The 16118-nt window shown below is 56.4% G+C and overlaps 7 protein-coding genes across 7 annotated transcripts; 4 read left to right on the top strand and 3 right to left on the bottom strand.

Annotated features, from left to right (window-relative positions):
* Nucleotides 1-1098: 1098 nt before the first annotated feature.
* On the bottom strand, nt 1099-1854 carry MAM_00432 (Taurine catabolism dioxygenase TauD/TfdA; the record flags this gene model as incomplete). Its single annotated transcript, XM_040819231.1, has 1 exon — nt 1099-1854. The coding sequence occupies one exon, from the start codon at nt 1852-1854 to the stop codon at nt 1099-1101; it is 756 nt and encodes a 251-aa protein (XP_040682496.1).
* A 181-nt stretch (nt 1855-2035) lies between these two features.
* MAM_00431 (high affinity methionine permease) lies at nt 2036-3202 on the top strand (the record flags this gene model as incomplete). The annotated part of the gene is made up of 4 exons (XM_040819230.1): nt 2036-2261; nt 2318-2727; nt 2771-2979; nt 3076-3202. 4 exons carry the CDS (start codon nt 2036-2038, stop codon nt 3200-3202), a joined length of 972 nt encoding a protein of 323 aa, XP_040682495.1.
* A 573-nt stretch (nt 3203-3775) lies between these two features.
* On the bottom strand, nt 3776-4498 carry MAM_00430 (uncharacterized protein; the record flags this gene model as incomplete). Its single annotated transcript, XM_040819229.1, has 1 exon — nt 3776-4498. One exon carries the CDS (start codon nt 4496-4498, stop codon nt 3776-3778), a length of 723 nt encoding a protein of 240 aa, XP_040682494.1.
* Nucleotides 4499-6488: 1990 nt separating this feature from the next.
* Nucleotides 6489-8194, top strand: MAM_00429 (uncharacterized protein; the record flags this gene model as incomplete). The annotated part of the gene is made up of 3 exons (XM_040819228.1): nt 6489-7162; nt 7220-7694; nt 7820-8194. 3 exons carry the CDS (start codon nt 6489-6491, stop codon nt 8192-8194), a joined length of 1524 nt encoding a protein of 507 aa, XP_040682493.1.
* A 1366-nt stretch (nt 8195-9560) lies between these two features.
* On the top strand, nt 9561-10622 carry MAM_00428 (NlpC/P60-like cell-wall peptidase; the record flags this gene model as incomplete). Its single annotated transcript, XM_040819227.1, has 3 exons — nt 9561-9695; nt 10127-10304; nt 10372-10622. The coding sequence occupies 3 exons, from the start codon at nt 9561-9563 to the stop codon at nt 10620-10622; spliced, it is 564 nt and encodes a 187-aa protein (XP_040682492.1).
* A 1637-nt stretch (nt 10623-12259) lies between these two features.
* On the top strand, nt 12260-14066 carry MAM_00427 (Pfs, NACHT and Ankyrin domain protein; the record flags this gene model as incomplete). The annotated part of the gene is made up of 3 exons (XM_040819226.1): nt 12260-12440; nt 12539-13253; nt 13325-14066. 3 exons carry the CDS (start codon nt 12260-12262, stop codon nt 14064-14066), a joined length of 1638 nt encoding a protein of 545 aa, XP_040682491.1.
* A 657-nt stretch (nt 14067-14723) lies between these two features.
* Nucleotides 14724-15835, bottom strand: MAM_00426 (uncharacterized protein; the record flags this gene model as incomplete). Its single annotated transcript, XM_040819225.1, has 4 exons — nt 14724-15014; nt 15127-15269; nt 15398-15520; nt 15592-15835. 4 exons carry the CDS (start codon nt 15833-15835, stop codon nt 14724-14726), a joined length of 801 nt encoding a protein of 266 aa, XP_040682490.1.
* Between the last annotated feature and the right edge of the window lie 283 nt (nt 15836-16118).

The raw sequence follows: 16118 nt of genomic DNA, 5'->3' as shown, positions 1-16118 counted from the left end.
GACGGAGCTGGCAGAGACTCGTAACCCGTCGCCTGGCATCTTGGAAAGCGCCGTCTTATAAAAAATAATATCGTCGACGTGGCCAAGGCTCTCGTCGGCCTCAAGGTTTACTTACTCCGACTAGTGCCTGGCTTGATGTCCCCGTCGAGTTTACCTTCGAAGCTGTCTTTGTACCACCGGAGCCAGCCAGCCGGTGCTTGCTGGGTGGATTTTGCACACACGTTATTCATCGCAAGGAAGTAGTTCTCGCACACGACCCTCTTGTTGGTCGCCGTCAAGCCGTAGTTGATGGAGCATCGGCAGACGTAGGCCTGGTCTTGTCATGGATTTAGCGAGCCAGCCTCACGGCCCTTTGTTACCGATAGTCCAGATGCGCGCCTTGTATGAAGACCAAATTCAAAAGAGGCCTTGTGCGACCATCGCCATACACGAGAGAGCTGGCAACGCGACGCATTTGTGCATTGGCTAGCTGCGCGTGGCAGCAGCATGAGTCAAGCACGCTCCTTAGGCAGCGCCCCAAAGTCCAAAACACCAGCTTGATTGATTATAGCCTACTGCGCCAACTCCACGTTTGCGTGTTGCAATTGTTTTACATGGCCGTCGTGGCCGTCATGGCCCAGGTTCTTGTGCCTTTGCGGCTTCCGTCCGGTGCAGCTAGCCCCGTATGAACGCCATCAGCTCGTCAGCGCGGGTCCTTCAGAGCCGTGGCCTCTTACATTTTAGCTCCGACGGAAATGTCATTGGCACCGTGGCGAGTACCGAGAGTATCATGTAGCTGTCATTCACGTCTAGCTGAGGGGTTGGGACGGAAATGGCTGACCAGGCCGCCAGTATTGGCATTCTGCATTGGCAAGAAGATTGGTCCATGTCAAACCAAAACGAGTACTACTTGGATGTTACTTTGGCCAGATGTGCTGGAGATGTGAACAGGGATATTGGAAGGGGGAAAAACCGACTGTTCACACTAGGCATTGCCGGCGATACCTGCAGATGACAACGGCGACCCGTCTTGCTTGGCTTTGATACCAAAAGATGCCGACCGAATAGCCGGCTCCAAAGGGAGCACTTGATTCCCGGGGTTGCGTGCATGCAAGACGCTCAGCTCAGGTTGTTGACGAATTGAATATCGCCAGGGCGGAGCGCGAGGGCCAAGGCATGCTTCTCGGCTGCCAAGGGCACGGCGTCCAGGGCCTCGGCCTGCGCTTCCGTGACGGCGGGAATGTTGGCACTGCGCGGCAAGCCCCAGTATCTTGTGAATCCCCGTCGGGCATACTGGATGATTACACGCTCGGCATGGTTGTTCGCGGCAGGCTGGTGGTACAAGAGCGGCCGTTGTGCTGGTGGTCTTGCCGCCCTCGAGTGGTGGCCACGTGAGAGGCGATGCCTGCGTAGACGACGACGTTTTCTTCTCTGGTACATCGCTCGACAGGGATGCCACGAATGACCTTGAACCCTTGGCCGTTGTGCACGTCGGCGGAAATGGACCGGAGGCGAGGATGGAGTTTGGGCAGAGGAAAGGTCGTCCAACTCAGACTCGTCCAGCTCGTAGGACCAGTCGTACTGATCTGTGACGGTGGCCGCGGTCCATGCCAAGCTAGATTCTAGCTTTTGCGGAAACCCGTCAGGACTCAGGAAGAGTGCGATCGATCTCTTCACTTTCTTGACGCCTCTCAATGCGCTCTTGGTACGTGGTCCGACTCGGCGCGTACGCAACGTCAGCTTGTCCTGGCGGACCTCTGTTGACTGTCGCGGCTGCCATTTTTCGATCAATGAATATTGTCGAAAGAGCATCCAGCCAGACCAGATAAGAGCACGTCCTAGGCATGCCGCAGACTGTCTTGTCTGGACTGCCATGATCCATCCACACTTCCCCAATGGCGAGAGGCGGTGGCGCAACATCGCAACTGATAGTCCGCACGGTTCCAAAGCAACATGGAACAATGACTAGCCGACTAGCTTCAACCTGCTCCAGACTTGAATCAGCAGCATGTCACCGATGATGCAGGGGCCGGGCGAGACCGCCAGGGCCGCGCACATGTCAGATAGCTCATCGGAAGTCGTGTACGACGGAGAGCTCGCATTTACGCGTGCCAAGGGCGGGAATGGCTCCGAGGCCACCTACCAAGAAGCGGTCGGCGCACACGTGGACAGAAACTCCCCCCTGGGATATCACGTGGGATGGGTGACCATCATCTTCCTCAATATTAACCAGATGACTGGCACTGGCATCTTCTCAACGCGCCAGTCGACCGCCTCGCCCCGTCTGCCCAATCCGTCCGGTCCTTTCAACAGGGACACTGACAATGACACGCCGCAGCGGGAAACACCCTCAAGGCAACGGGCTCCGTCGGCTTGGCCTTGATATACGGGGCCATTGGCGCCGTCATGGCCTTCGGCTTCTCCAACGTTTTTAAAGTGGTCAACGAAATCAAGAATCCTGTTCGGTCCATCAAGAAGCACGGCTTTGCCTCGGTCCTTATTGTGGCCATGCTGTACATGCTCTACAATATTGCCTACTTCTCTGCCGTCGATAAGGCCCAATTCGAAAGCTCCAAAGCAGTTGCCGCGGGAGTGTTTCTCGACTTCTTTGGCCTGGGGCCGGCCGAGACGGCTCTCAATGTGCTTGTTTCGCTAAGCGCCTTTGGGAATATCTTTCACCCTTTTCTGGGTTGCGACGAGACCTTTTGGGACGCCGGTCGGCCCTTATCTGCTCAAATGGCTCATGAAGTTTGTCATGATTGTAGCACCCCCCGCTGGTGATGCTTTTCAGTTTGTTGTCATCTTGAGGACGCATCCCGAGGCCCTGTTTGGGTTGGCAATGACTCTGGGCGTCTTCGTTATTCGACGGCACCGAAGCCGGAACAAGCTGCCAGCGACCCAGTTCCGGGTCTGGAATGTTCTCTTGGTCTTTTATAACTTGGTTCAGGTGTTCCTGTTGGTCATGCCCTGGTGCCCGTATGCTGGTGATGTGAGCTTTTGGTACGCTACGTACTGCGTGGCGGGTACGGGCGTGTAAGCTCCTCTGGCTTGGAAAAGAGCGCATTGGAATACGAAACACGGCTAACTTGACTGCAGCATGGCTATATGCGGGCTGTACTCTGTGGCGTGGATGTATGTTATTCCTAGGTGGAGGGGATATCGCGTTCGGGCTGAGGTTACGCACACCGAGGACGATAGCGTACTCTCACATAAACTGGGTTAAAGTGCCACTGGCCGACATAGATGGATGGGACGCTGAGTATGATGAGTCTGGCAAGTTGAGAGTGAGGCGAGTTACGGAAAGAGATGAGAAAAGCGAGCTGATGTGTAGTCTGTCGACCTGCTGGAAAACGATGCGCCATGCCAAAATATACTGTTGTAAAAACAGACTTGGCGATGAACGTATATCATGTACCACAGACTGGAGCTTGCAGTGGTGAGCATTCTAGTCTCCCAGTCGCCAAACTGAACTAATGACAAGGCATGGTCGCTGCTGCAGTCTGCAACACATGATATTCTGCGTGCCGATAAGGACACGCCAATACACCAGTTTACTGTAGCTTGGCAGGCAAGAGCCGTGTACGTACTTTAGTTAAGTACTGCTAGCCTGATACTGCAATAATATGAGACGAGCATAACTATCAATTAGAGTAGAGTAATAGTGTTTAATTAACAGATTGGGCCATAAGTCCAAGGTACCACACACAACGCCATGATATCCGACATTGGCAGTCAGTAATGCAGTGTATCATATAATGCTTGGCCGATTCCTAGCAAGTCATCATTGCTGGCCCGACTAAGGTCCATACTGGGCCCAATCCAAAGACTTGACGTCAGGGTAGCACTCAGAGTCGAGAGCATGCTCGTGGCTGGCGATTGCACCAGCAGGCAGGTCATTCAGCTGGGTGCATTCGGGGACCAGGCGTACGGCAATGCAGCCGTCAGGGACGTTTGGGTTGATGGAAGCGTCATCGCCAATGGTCGTATTGGCCTGCTTGAAAATAACAAAGTACTGGCCCTGATAATAGCGCAGGCTCTCGTTGCAGGCAACCCACGTCTCGGGGTACAAGAAGGCGTAGGGCTCGGGGAAGCGAGTAATGCCAATGCCGGCCTGTCCAGGCCCGCCGTCCAGGTGAGCCGTCGACAGCGTCTCCGAGTCCGGGTCCTTGACGAGCTTCAGGCCCGAGGGGAAGGGAGGAGTGCCGCTGTCGGAGAGGACATTGGACTGGCTGTATCTCTGCTGCGTGACTGTGCCGTTCTGGTAGAAGATGCGGCCGCGGGCGGCGTCTGGGCCCTGGCCGACAAGGGCAAGACCGGCTCCGACGTGGATGCTGGAGACGTAGGTGTTTTGGATGGGGGGCTGGAAGTCCGTGGAGGGATCGGTGACGTTGACGACGAGGCGGAAGCCCTTGGAGGCGGATTTCGACGGGTAGTTGGGGACGACTTGCTGCCGCTCGCCGAGAGGAGAGGCGGCGCTGAGGCCGATGAGAGTGAGGGAAGCAGCGGCGAGGATGAGCATTTTTTCGGCTTTTCTTTTTCTTGTTTCTTTGTGGGATGGGTCTTGTTCGAGACGAAAGATAGAGTTGAGGGTGTATGAGTTATCCCGGCTCGACGTTGCAAGCTGGCAGGGCCGACAGGCAAGAGGAAGGGTCCAACACTCCAAGGCGTCTCGGGCAGCTTTAAGTAAGAATTGAAGCTGCTTGGGCGGAACAGGCCCGACGTGCAGCTCTTTGATCATTGTGACTGGTGGATTAATAGAGCTCCCATCGGAGACGGTTTCCAGAGCTGCAGGAAGGCCGGTCAAATTGGCCTCTTTCCCCTTGGGAAGCGGGTTCCACTTTTTGACGTCGACGCTCCTGCGAATCCAAATACCACATGATTACTGAGCGATGTGACGTCATGCTTCCCTGTCTGTCACCAAGCCAGCTCGCTAGGCAGCCGTTTCGGCCCGTTTGGACGTTGGGAGGGCATTTTGGCAAGCATCTAGTTCAGGATCCGTCTGTGTGCGGGGGTCGAGTCCTTGACAAGAATCATGTCCATTCGCAGCAAAGGGTTGATCGCCTAGGCTGGCTGTGGCCAGGCACAACAACCTTTATGTCTCGCCGCATTGACGTCGCTGCCGGCCTTGCAAATGGAACCCTGCGCGGACTGGTGCCGCCTCGTAAGCAAGGAGACGGCTCAACTATTGCATGCGACGTGGAAACATGTGCAATAGACCTATCTGGATTGAGGACGGACGACAACTACGCTCGTTCATGTTCATGTCAAGAAGCAGTCCCCATGTCATCGTAATTCTGTCGGGTCTAGCCTACTCACTCACACAAGTTTCAAGCAAGAGTCTGGTCAGAACAAGGCTTTATTTTATAGGTATTGATTGCCTCATGTATGATCATCCAATCAGAGTAACTGGGTTTCGTGGTCTAGTTGGTCTGGTCATGATTTCTCGCTAACACCGAGAAGGTCCCCGGTTCGAGCCCGGGCGAAACCACGTGGTTGTGAAGTGCTCACCTTTTTTTGGCTCATCTTTCAATTTTGACTGGTCTTTGCATTGTGGCGAAAGTCCTTATGTACGGAGTAAGATAAAGATGAAGCTCTTGTGCTACCCATTTCAAGCTTTTTTGCCCGGGCGACTTGCTCCGGTGCGGGTGTCTACCAGCAGAATAGCCGTGGCAAGCCTCAAATCGGCATCACCCACGTTACTATTGTTTTTCTTGAGAGAATCAGTGCAAATAAGAAAAAAATATAACCCCGAGCCATAATTCGTATTGCGGTGCCCATTTCATCGGCTGCATAGCCACATGCGCACCTCGATTGAGCCCAGCGTGGAAATTGGCGGAGAGGGAGGGAAAAAAAAAAAAAAGAGAAAAAAAGATATGATGGGTACGGGGTGCTCGGCACATAACTGCGCAATTGATTCGAATTGGCCTCGCCGGAGACTTCCTCATTTGGACGAAACGACCAAATCCAATCCAATCGTCGACCTGGATGACGTCTCGGATGAGCCCACGTCCATCATCGTCGAACCCTACAACCCTACGAAGCTTGGAAGCCTCGCCGAAACCTCACGCCATGAAGAGGCTATCCACGTCATCAAGTCAAGTGGCTGTCCACGCCATCAAGCGCCAAACGCCTAAACAAGCCTCCCCGAGCAATTGACTTCCCAACGCAGCCGGAGTGACTGCAGTTGGCTGTGGAAATCCAACACCAAGGATGCCACACAACTCTATACGTCGGACGTTATTTACACACAGGCCAACGGCATGATCCGCAGTTTTGCTTCCGGACAAGTGGACTGACTGACAGGCAGGACGAGGCATTTTCTGTTTCTGGGTCCAGGCTGGGATGGGAGTCTTTGCTTCCCTACCCCGATTTCTCGAGAAATCTGGGTTCATGTAGGCAGGGCGCCATGGCGGTTCATGTTTACTCGTGACAACACCTGTTGTTGTGACGGGCCTCGATCTGTATCTGCTGCAGCCGTAACACTTCAGCGTCTTGAGGTGTTGGCCGTGATGCCATCCATCCAGTTCAACAAGTCGTGCCGGACGCCCCGTACCAGCAAGCGCTTCAATCGCAACATCTTGCTGACAACGGCTCCGCTGGTCCTCGCGGCCATCTTTCTATGGAGCCGACGTGATGAAACAGCGGCTGTGCGAGTCCCCCCCAACAAGCTGTGGTTGGAACCCGGCGAAGTCGACCACCCAGGCGACTTTACAACGACGAGCGACTTCCAACCCGTGTCGCTGGGCCCCGGAACCGGAACCACCCAGGAATTGTGTGCCAGCTTTCCCCGGCACAAACTGTCGCGGATCCAGCCTGTTCTCAAGATGGGATACAGCGAAGACAGAGGCAAGATCGAGTCGCAGCTGGACACTGTCAGCTCATGCTTCTCCGCGGACGATCTGTTGATATTCTCAGACGTGGGGGAGACTCTGCGAGACCACAAGGTGATCGATATCCTGGCCTATCTGCCAGACACATACCGGAAGGGGCAGCACACCTCCAAATTTCAGCAGTATTTTCTGCAGAAAGAGCTGAAGGAGGAGGGGAAGTTGGACACGGATAAAGAGGCCGCAAAGAAGATTGACGGCTGGGGTTTGGACAAGTTCAAGTTCCTGCCCGGAGTCGAAAGAGCGTGGGCCATGAAGCCGAACAAGGAGTTTTACGTCTTTTACGAGACGGACACGTAAGTGCCGCGCCGTGGGCATGTTGAGAATCTGACCTCCTTCCGTGCCGTTAACAGCCGTCATCCAAGGTACATCATCTGGGACAGCATGTTCCGCTTCCTCGACACACTGGACCCCGATGCTCCCTTGTACATGGGATCGCCTACCCCGGGACGCCGGGACAAGAAACGCCGCCAGAGGACATTGTTTGCCAACGGCGGCCCCGGGTATGTGCTCAGTCGCGGAGCCATGAGGAAGCTTCTCCACCGCCGGGTCGGGCCAAACGGGGCGTACGTCGATCCGCCGTTGAGCGAGCGGTTCCGATACCTCGCCCACGACCGCGAGTGTTGTGGCGATGCCATCCTATCCATTGCGGCCTGGGAGCTGGGCGTTGTCCTGCAGGGCTTCTATCCGCTGTTCACGCCGTACGTGCTGCCGGGTCTGCGGTTCGACGAGAGCCACTGGTGCCACCCGTTGATAACCATGCACAAGGTCGCGCCCCCGGACATGGTCAAGCTGTGGAGGTGGGAGTTTGAACACAGAAAACACGGTGTGAGTCGCCCACTGCCGCGGCAAAACAGACGCGGGAAGAAAAACTCCATCCCATCCCGGCCGAGAAGACGAAGACGTCGATGCTCCGCGCAATTTAGACGGCAAAGACTGACGCTGCCACACAGGAACCGCTCATGTACTCGGACCTGTGGCACTTCTACCGCCCGGGCCAGCAAGCGACCCGGGACGACTGGGACAACGAAGCCCGTGTCAGTTTCAAGCCCGGCAGGGACGGCAAAGTAGACTCTTACCAAGGCTGTCAGAGACTGTGTCGGGCCGACGAGAAGTGTATGCAGTGGCTTTGGAAAGGACGGGACCAGAACACCTGTCACCTCATGCACACCATTCACCATGGGAGACCCCGGGGAGCACACCAAGTCGGTGGGAAATGGATCGACTACAAGAGCGGCTGGGAGACGGAGAGGATCGAAGAATGGCACTCGAGCAGGAAGTGCGACACGGCCAACTGGGTCGGTCCCAGTCTGAAGCGCATATTCTAGTAGGGGACCAAGCCGCCGTGGTTGTTTGGCATTTGACGATGGACATGCGGAACGAGGACGAGATGAGCTGGGGGCTCATCGTGAGCGCCAGGGAGCTCGTGTCTGGCGCCCGTATTTTGTACTGTTGGCATAGAGACTGTATTGACCGTATATTGTGTGGCGGCTTGGGCACACAGAGTGGAACAGCACCAGGGAACAGGGTGGTTGAGAGGTCTTTTCTTGTTTGATTTAATTATTTGACGCATGGGCAGGAGGCTAGATGACTACATCTGTTAATAAATAATAAGACTTTTTCTAGTTTCAGAATCTCCATTGCTTTATTTATCTAACAAGGCCTTGCATGAGCTTAGTATCATTTAGCTCAATCACTAATATTACCACTCATCTGATTAATGAGTTTCCATTATTTCCACTTTCCATGCCCTATTTCTGGCCTCATCTCTTACTGTAGAGATCAAGGTAATTCTATCATCTCTCCCCCATATTCAAAAGTGCCTTTAGGGTTGTTGTCCTTGTATATATTTATTTTGGGCCGACAAAAGATAAGGTGCGTATAACCCACAGCGCGAGGTAAATCAGAGTCCGAACATCGTACGTGTGCCTCGGCGGCCAGAAGGGAGGGATGGATGCTCTTGTGAAAAGAAGCAAGTTCGGACATGGCTCCTGCTGGGCCGACCATCTACTGCCATGGCCCATGGATCGGAAAGGCTGCTCGTCAGAGGAAAAGATAGACTCGGAGAATAAGGCATGGAAAAAGGCCAGCCACGTGTTGCGGTTCGCAACCCCTCAAGATATCAGCTGTCTGAAACGCATACAAGGCTGACCCGACTCCCGCACTGGTGTCCCAAACGAGCGCAATGCATGCGGTAGTGACCACGTGCGGCGGTCTCGTCTGGCGACATGTGTGAGTTGTGTATATTTGTATCGCTGGCAACTTCTTTCTCGTCCTTGTTCGCTTGTCGAGACGTGTGGTGGGTGTTCGTGCTCCGGACGTTGCCCGGTAAGCCAGGCGCCTCGTCCGTCTCCAGAAGCATCGTGGAGAGACGGGAAGATGGCCAAGAGGCCGCCATCACTGCGAGAATCGCAACTCACCAGGGGCTCTGCAAGGGACAAATTCCTCGCCAATGGTAGCTGACTGCTCATCTTGTTGCGACTTGGTGCTAAGACGGGGGCCAGATTTGCCCGTCTTATCTCTGCTGTGCCATTGCAGGTCCCAGAAGCAGCTATCAAAGAGCTGCATCAACTTATGAAGGATCGCTGTCCCCCTCGAAAACTCCATGTGCCGTCCGTGGCTTCGACGAGACATCGGATTCGCGGCCAAACAGCGGCCAAGCCCGTCAGAGCTGGGCCATCCCAACAATCTTAAATGCCCTGCTCTGGCGGTTCTCATTGGGTGAACTCAGCCAGCTTCTGGTCAGAGACCAGGGACCCGAGGGCGATCCTGCCCGGGCTGGACGTACCGACTGATTTCTTGGGCAAATTAGTCAAAACTCCACCCCAGGTTTGTGCTGTCAGGCGGATGCTGATCGTGGCTTCTGCGGCTGAGGTGGTGTCGGTGGCCAAGCTGTGCCTTTCAGCTGAACCTTTGCCGCAGGACGTGACGGCAATCTTGGACCCAAGACTCGCCTTGCGGCGACCAAGATGATTTTCAAAATGCACAAGACATGGCCGTGTGGTGTCAGAGACTGTGCAAAACCTACAAGTAGGACCGGTTGTTCGCTCATCATCGACCTCAAGCTCAACTCGGATCCGAGTAGCAAAACACAGCCACTCAACAGCACAGAGTGACGGTATTCAGCCGAGCCAGCAGAATGAAGCTCTCCTCCGTCCTGACCGTTTTTCTCGCCGCTGGCGCCCCTGCCATGCCCACCGCTGCCGAGGCATGTCCCCGAGCCAGCCTCGAATGGACGGAATACTAACCAGCTCCCACAGACACGGGAGGCCGGCTTCGACAAGCGCACCGGACCCGGCATCGTCGCCGCGGCCGAGAAGATGAAGGGCAAGCCTTACGTCTGGGGTGGCGGCGACATCCACGGTCCCACGAAGGGTGGCTTCGACTGCTCCGGTCTAACACAGTACGCCGTCTATCAGGCTCAGAAGAGGAAGATTCGTGCGTCATGCCGTAACTTGATGAGGACCAACACCACGACGTGACCTGGGCTAACGGTGATTTGCAGCGCGGACTGCCCAGACTCAGTACACGTCCAAATTGGGCAGGCACATTCCTCGTGGCCAAGCCCAAGCCGGCGACTTGCTCTTCTGGGGGAAGGGCGGCAACTGCGAGACTGGCGTCGTCCATGTCGGCATCTTTACCAGGCCTGGCTGGATGGTGAATGCCGCCCACACTGGAGTCCCCGTTCGTGACCAGAAGATCTGGACTTCGTCCGGTGGCGAGAGCATTTGTCCTGATGCCGTGCGCTTTTGGTGAAGGGCGTGACTTGAGGGTGGTGCTTCTGTAGATATAAAGTTTGCCGTGTCACACGTTGGTGGTTTGGACCAACATGGCACACGTGCCTTCTATCTGACGCATTGCGCATCATACGAGCCCTCTCTCTCTCCTCGTCTCTGTCCCTCTCTGCTCTCTCCCCCCTGTTTCTGAAAAGGGGGTGGAAGGGAAGGCTCGGTTGTATATATAGGCAATTTGAAGCGGCCGCAATGTCTCGAGGGCCCTGTGCCACGAAAAGGGCGTACTCGGCCCAAGAAATGCCAAGTTTATCGGCGCAAACTGGTTGGATGAAAGACATCGGGCTGGCTCCCAGGCCCCAGCTTTGGGCACCGAGGAACGACGCAGGAAGGTCCTCTGTGGCGGCCACACGTTTTGCGACTGGACTAGCTATGTGGTTCCTGTCAATCCATCAACGGGGACGTGGGTGAGGTGGAGAAGTTGGGCCTGGGATCCCAGCGAGTCCATGAGCTCGTCTCCGAATACCGTCGCGTACGGAGTACATGAATCGCGTATAGAGTTTCCAGGTAGACGACGGCTGAGCTCCCCGGCACATGCTCCGATACGCGAGGTGACAAGTTATGAGGGAGAAGAATCGAGATGGTACTTTCCGCGCGCCACGGAGCGCCTCAGGACGGGCGGGCGGTTTCTACAGGTTGCTGGAGGCATCTGAATGCCAACTATTGGGCCGGCGGCCATGTTGATGCGTCACGCTGCTCATGGCAAGGCGTCAGATGTCATATTTTGGACCAGTGGCCTTTGTCGGCCTTGTACGAGGAGTGGCAACAGCGCGGGGTAAAAGTGGCTCTCGAGTCGCGAGTTTTCGAAGCTGGAGTTGAATAGAGTTGACCTGATCCGAGGCCAAAGTCAGCCCCGCGAAAGGCGATGCCCAAAGTGAAAGTGGCCCCTCGATGGCGGCTCGCCGCTTGGCCGTCTTTGCCATTCTCGAAATCCTCACCTTTGACGTCCAGCCCCGTATTGCCACGGCTGGGGCTTTGTAAGGCGCGTTACAATGCATAACACCGGGGCCGGCTGGGAGGCAGACCCAATCTTGAATCCATCGTCCGCTCTGCGTCTGGGCATTGGTCCGCCGGGACGGACGGACGGACGAACGAGACGACAGCAGACGACACGAGGCGACACGAGGCGAGGCGAGGCGAGGCGGGACGAGGTTTGTCCGTCCAACGGAAACCGAGCTGCCACAACACATCACCTGCCGGCGTAGGGCGGATGCGTGGATGGTAGTTATGGTGTGGCTGGGCTTCCATGTGGTGTAGGGTGATATGCATGGGATGATCTGAAACGTGCCCTGGTGGTATCATTGCTACATGTGCCGTGGGAGCGCCTTATCAGCCCAGTCCCCGTCGTTGACTCCCTTGAGATGGGATGGGACTCGGGAGCTACGACTAGATAAGTGCGACTCTCCCGCTGCCGCCGGGCTGGCGTCCGAGGCAAGCAGCAAAGTGTAGGTGGCGACTTGGCATGCGTCTTCAGCAAAGATCCTCGAGGCCGTCTCCCATGCACACGTCCTTGGTCGACATGTGTCTGACGGCGGTGCATGTGCTCACGGAGCGGCTGGCTCAGCGTGACGTGGTCTGCTCAGTCGCCGCTCTTGTGGCATCATGCTTGCTCACGAGCTGGCTCAAGACGCTCTGGACGTTCAAGTCAACAAAGGCACAGCCTGGCGGTGCCCAGGTGCCGCCATATTGGCCGTACACGATGCCGAGTATAGGGCCCGTCCTGTCGACCCTGTCGTTTGCCGTGTGCAGGAATCCCGTACGCTGGGTGTTGTCCTCGAGGTAAGTAACCTGGTTCCGGTTGCTCTTGTTTCACCCTATAACGAATCACACAAAGTCTGTTCCGGCATCACCACCCAATACGCGTCCGCGTTGTGAATACAGACATGTGTCTCACCCGGGGCCCCGAGATGACAAAGGCCGTGTTCAAGAACTCCTGGACTTGCACAATGGCCGCACTACACAAGTTTGTGCTCGGAAATGTCTTTGGAATGTCCGCGGAAGCACTCCAGCTCTACGACTTGGACAGGTCCGGCTATCGACACAAGCCCATGGCAGGGGCTGCCGCTGTCGAGCCTCGCAACCGCATCGACTATCTCACGTACGGGCCCATCACCAAGTTCCTCTCGGGCGCCGGCATGAGAGCGTTCTGGAGGCGGTACGAGGCCAACTTTGCCCAGATGCTCCGGGACCTCCCCGTCGGCGTTGAGTGGACCGACATGTCTGACCTGACCCGGCTATTCGAGCGTCATGTCTCGGCCGCCAACACGAATGCCCTCTGCGGCCCCTATTTGCTGCAGCGCCATCCGGACTTCCTGAATGACCTATGGCAGCTGGATTACCATCTGGATTGTTTCTTCCGGGGCACCCCGCGCATGCTCGCACCCCGAGTGTACGCCCGACGGGACCGCGTCCTGGCCTGCATCAAGGACTGGCGAAGCCACGCGAAGCTCAACTTCACAGACGCTGCCGTGGACCAAGATGGCGATGACGCATTCTGGGGAAGCAGCGTGTTTCGAGAACGCGACAGAATCTTCTCCGAGATGGATCAAATGGATCCTGATGCCATGGCCTCCGAAGACTTCGGGGTGATTTGGGCGTAAGTTGGCCAGCGCAAACTCGGACGTGCAAGAGCGGCTCAGTAACCGATGAACAAAAACATAAACACAGGTCTACTCGTAACTCCGTCGTCGCGAGCCTTTGGACGGTGCTAGAAATCATCAGCGACAAGCGACTACTGGACAGAGTAAGGCGAGAGGCGGCCAAGTGTCGGGGCCCGTCGCCGTCAGGATTCGACATTGCCTTGCTCCTGGAGAACCCCCTACTCCAGTCCATATACGCCGAGGTCCTCCGCCTGCGCGTCCACATGTTCATCATCAGGGTTCCCGTCTTTGACAGTCTACGCATCAAAGACTGGATGGTGCCGCGCGGAAACCTCGTCGTCATGAGCACGACCGTCGCCCACATGGACCCTGCCGTCTGGAACACGGGCGAAAACGGCCAGCATGCCCTCGATGCGTTTTGGGCAGATAGGTTCCTCAAGTACGACGGCGTTCCGGGCAGCGGACCGAGGAAGACGGCCAGCAAGCATGCCGGCGACCCGTGTCCTGCACGAGGCCCGGGCGAACGACCGACGGCCTGCCCGGCATCGACAGGCGACGCCTCGTACGGGATCAGAGACGTGGATGGGGCCTGGATCCCCTATGGCGGCGGACAGAGACAATGTCCCGGCCGGCACTTTGCCAAGCGTGACATCATCTTCACGGCCGCCGTCTTGGTGACTTACTTTGACATTGAACCGCTCGTCGACGTTCGCTCGTTGAAAATGGACATGCGTGGCTTTGGATTGGGAACAATGGCTGTCAAGGGCGCCATACCGTACAGAATCAGGAGAAGACGGGCGTTTGCTTGACGAGCCGCAGCCTCTACCCCTAATCAGCGTATTTTGATTATTTTTTTTTTTGGGCCGTCTGCGTTGGTTCGGACAACAGGTTGGGATTTGAACCGGACCATAGACGGCGATACTGTACTGGTTCTGTCACGAGTATATTCTCTAGATTGTTCCTATGAGAAGAGCCTTCTCAGCCACCCAAGCTGCAGAGCATCCCGTCTCTAGAAGCCTTGTATTCAGTAGTGCAACCGGCTTTGGAAAGTCCAACTTCCCCGACAGGTTTGCGAGTGGACCACAGTTGATCCCATGGTTCCAAGGAACGCCCTGCAAGGCATCGATCGAATGACCCCTGGCGTGGCCAGTGCCTAACTACACCAGACATGGTGAAACGACGTGATGAATGGCTTTCCCAGCAGGCAGCGCTCCTGGCAGCCACCAGCAGTTTTCGGAGCACCGCTCGTATCTCGCATCAGGTCCCATGCCTCTGCGGATAGAGACGGCGACGAAAACCCTCACGGATGTCAAGGCGTCATGATGACAAGTCACCCGTGACCGAGCCCGTGTCACTTGCGCCGCGTTTCAACTACAACAAGCAGCACTTCCTCAAGGTTGACCAGCATCCCCGCCTTCCTTTAGTATACAGCAACGCAGGCAAGACCGGCGCGAGGAGGCCGACCCTCAACGCGGATCAGTCTGTGTTCCGTGCTCGCCAATGTAGTCCAGGATCTTTTGGAAGTCCCGGCACTTGTGGTGGGTGTTGAAGTCGGTTCGCCGGCCGCCGGTGACTGGATTCCTCATCAGCAGCGCAGGCGTCACGTCGGCGTAGCACATCAAGCTCAGACGAAGCGTCTCGATGCAGTGGTCGACGTGCACCCGAGCCGTGGCCGTGTCCTCAAAGCCCGCCGGGTACAGTTTGCCCCATGCCTTGTCGTACATGTCGAGCGGCCACGTGTATTGGCGTATCACGTTCTGACAGTTGGGTCGCGGTCAGCCCAGTCCAGAGTGTTTGCATCTTGCGTGGCGAGGGGCGGCGCGTCCGACAGACCAGCCGGCAAAAGCAAAGGCGAGGGAGGCAACCTACAAGACAATGGAGCTGGTGCTGGGCCTCTATCGCGGCAGCGTACGTCGGATTGCCAGGGTCGCTCCCGTGGACCTCGACGTAGCGATCGACATCGGTCTTGTTCAGCTTGCGCAGGTCGTCTCTGCTCACGCCGATGCCGCGAACTGGGAATCCCGTCAGTCACTGCCCGGCCCGTTTCTTTTTTTCCTTTTTTGCATCCCAGCCGCCGCGGGCGCGCTTTCCAGCGCGGGCAGGGAGGGAGGCTGGACCAGCAACAGCCGTGCTCACTCACCTCCCCATAGATCGTCCCAGTTCTGCTGCAGTTGACGCGTCGGCGGGCCGCGGTATTTGGAGGGATGGGTGAAGTCGTTGTCGAAATTGCCCTCCCAGAACTCTACTGCCTCCCACACCGGAGCTACTCTTCTGGTTAACCGGCGGCACCAATGAAACGAGTCGCTTGGCGGTTGTGGACGGGAAAACACTCACACCAAGGCGAGACGGTTTGCGCGCATTCCCACTCCGAGGCCGCCGGTCTTCCGAATGTGGCAACCCAAAGAAGGTACGCCGACGAGAGGAACAGGAGTACGTTGCAGACCAAGAGCGCCGCGACTAATCTTGTCGGCAGCCTGACCGTGGAGCGACGTGTCGGCTCGCAGCCCTCTTCCTGCAAGCCATCATACTCCCTCTCGAGCGATTTGAGGCGCTCGTACTCGGAGGATCCAGACCACATGTTCCGCCCCAGTGATGTTTTGCACAGGATGTCGGCACAATCGTCGTCAAGCTAAAAGAGCGAAGGCTTCGGCAGACCGGCCTTGGAGGGCTGGGCTGGGCGGCGGCGGCCCGCGTTATTTATAAAGGTGCTCGACATGAAAGCATGGTTCCTGCGTGGCCGGTATGGAGAAAAACCCTCGACTCTGTCGTCAAAGACCGCGACGTGACGTGGCAACGCCCTGGCAAGGACTCACAATAACCTGTAGTCGCCCGTCTCATTTACGGTGTTTTATTGCTATTCT

Source organism: Metarhizium album (genome assembly GCF_000804445.1).
Source record: "Metarhizium album ARSEF 1941 chromosome Unknown scaffold_1, whole genome shotgun sequence".
Taxonomy (NCBI): Eukaryota; Fungi; Ascomycota; class Sordariomycetes; order Hypocreales; family Clavicipitaceae; genus Metarhizium; species Metarhizium album.
Note: the sequence above shows the minus strand (reverse complement) of the source record. Positions and strands in the feature narration are given on the sequence as shown.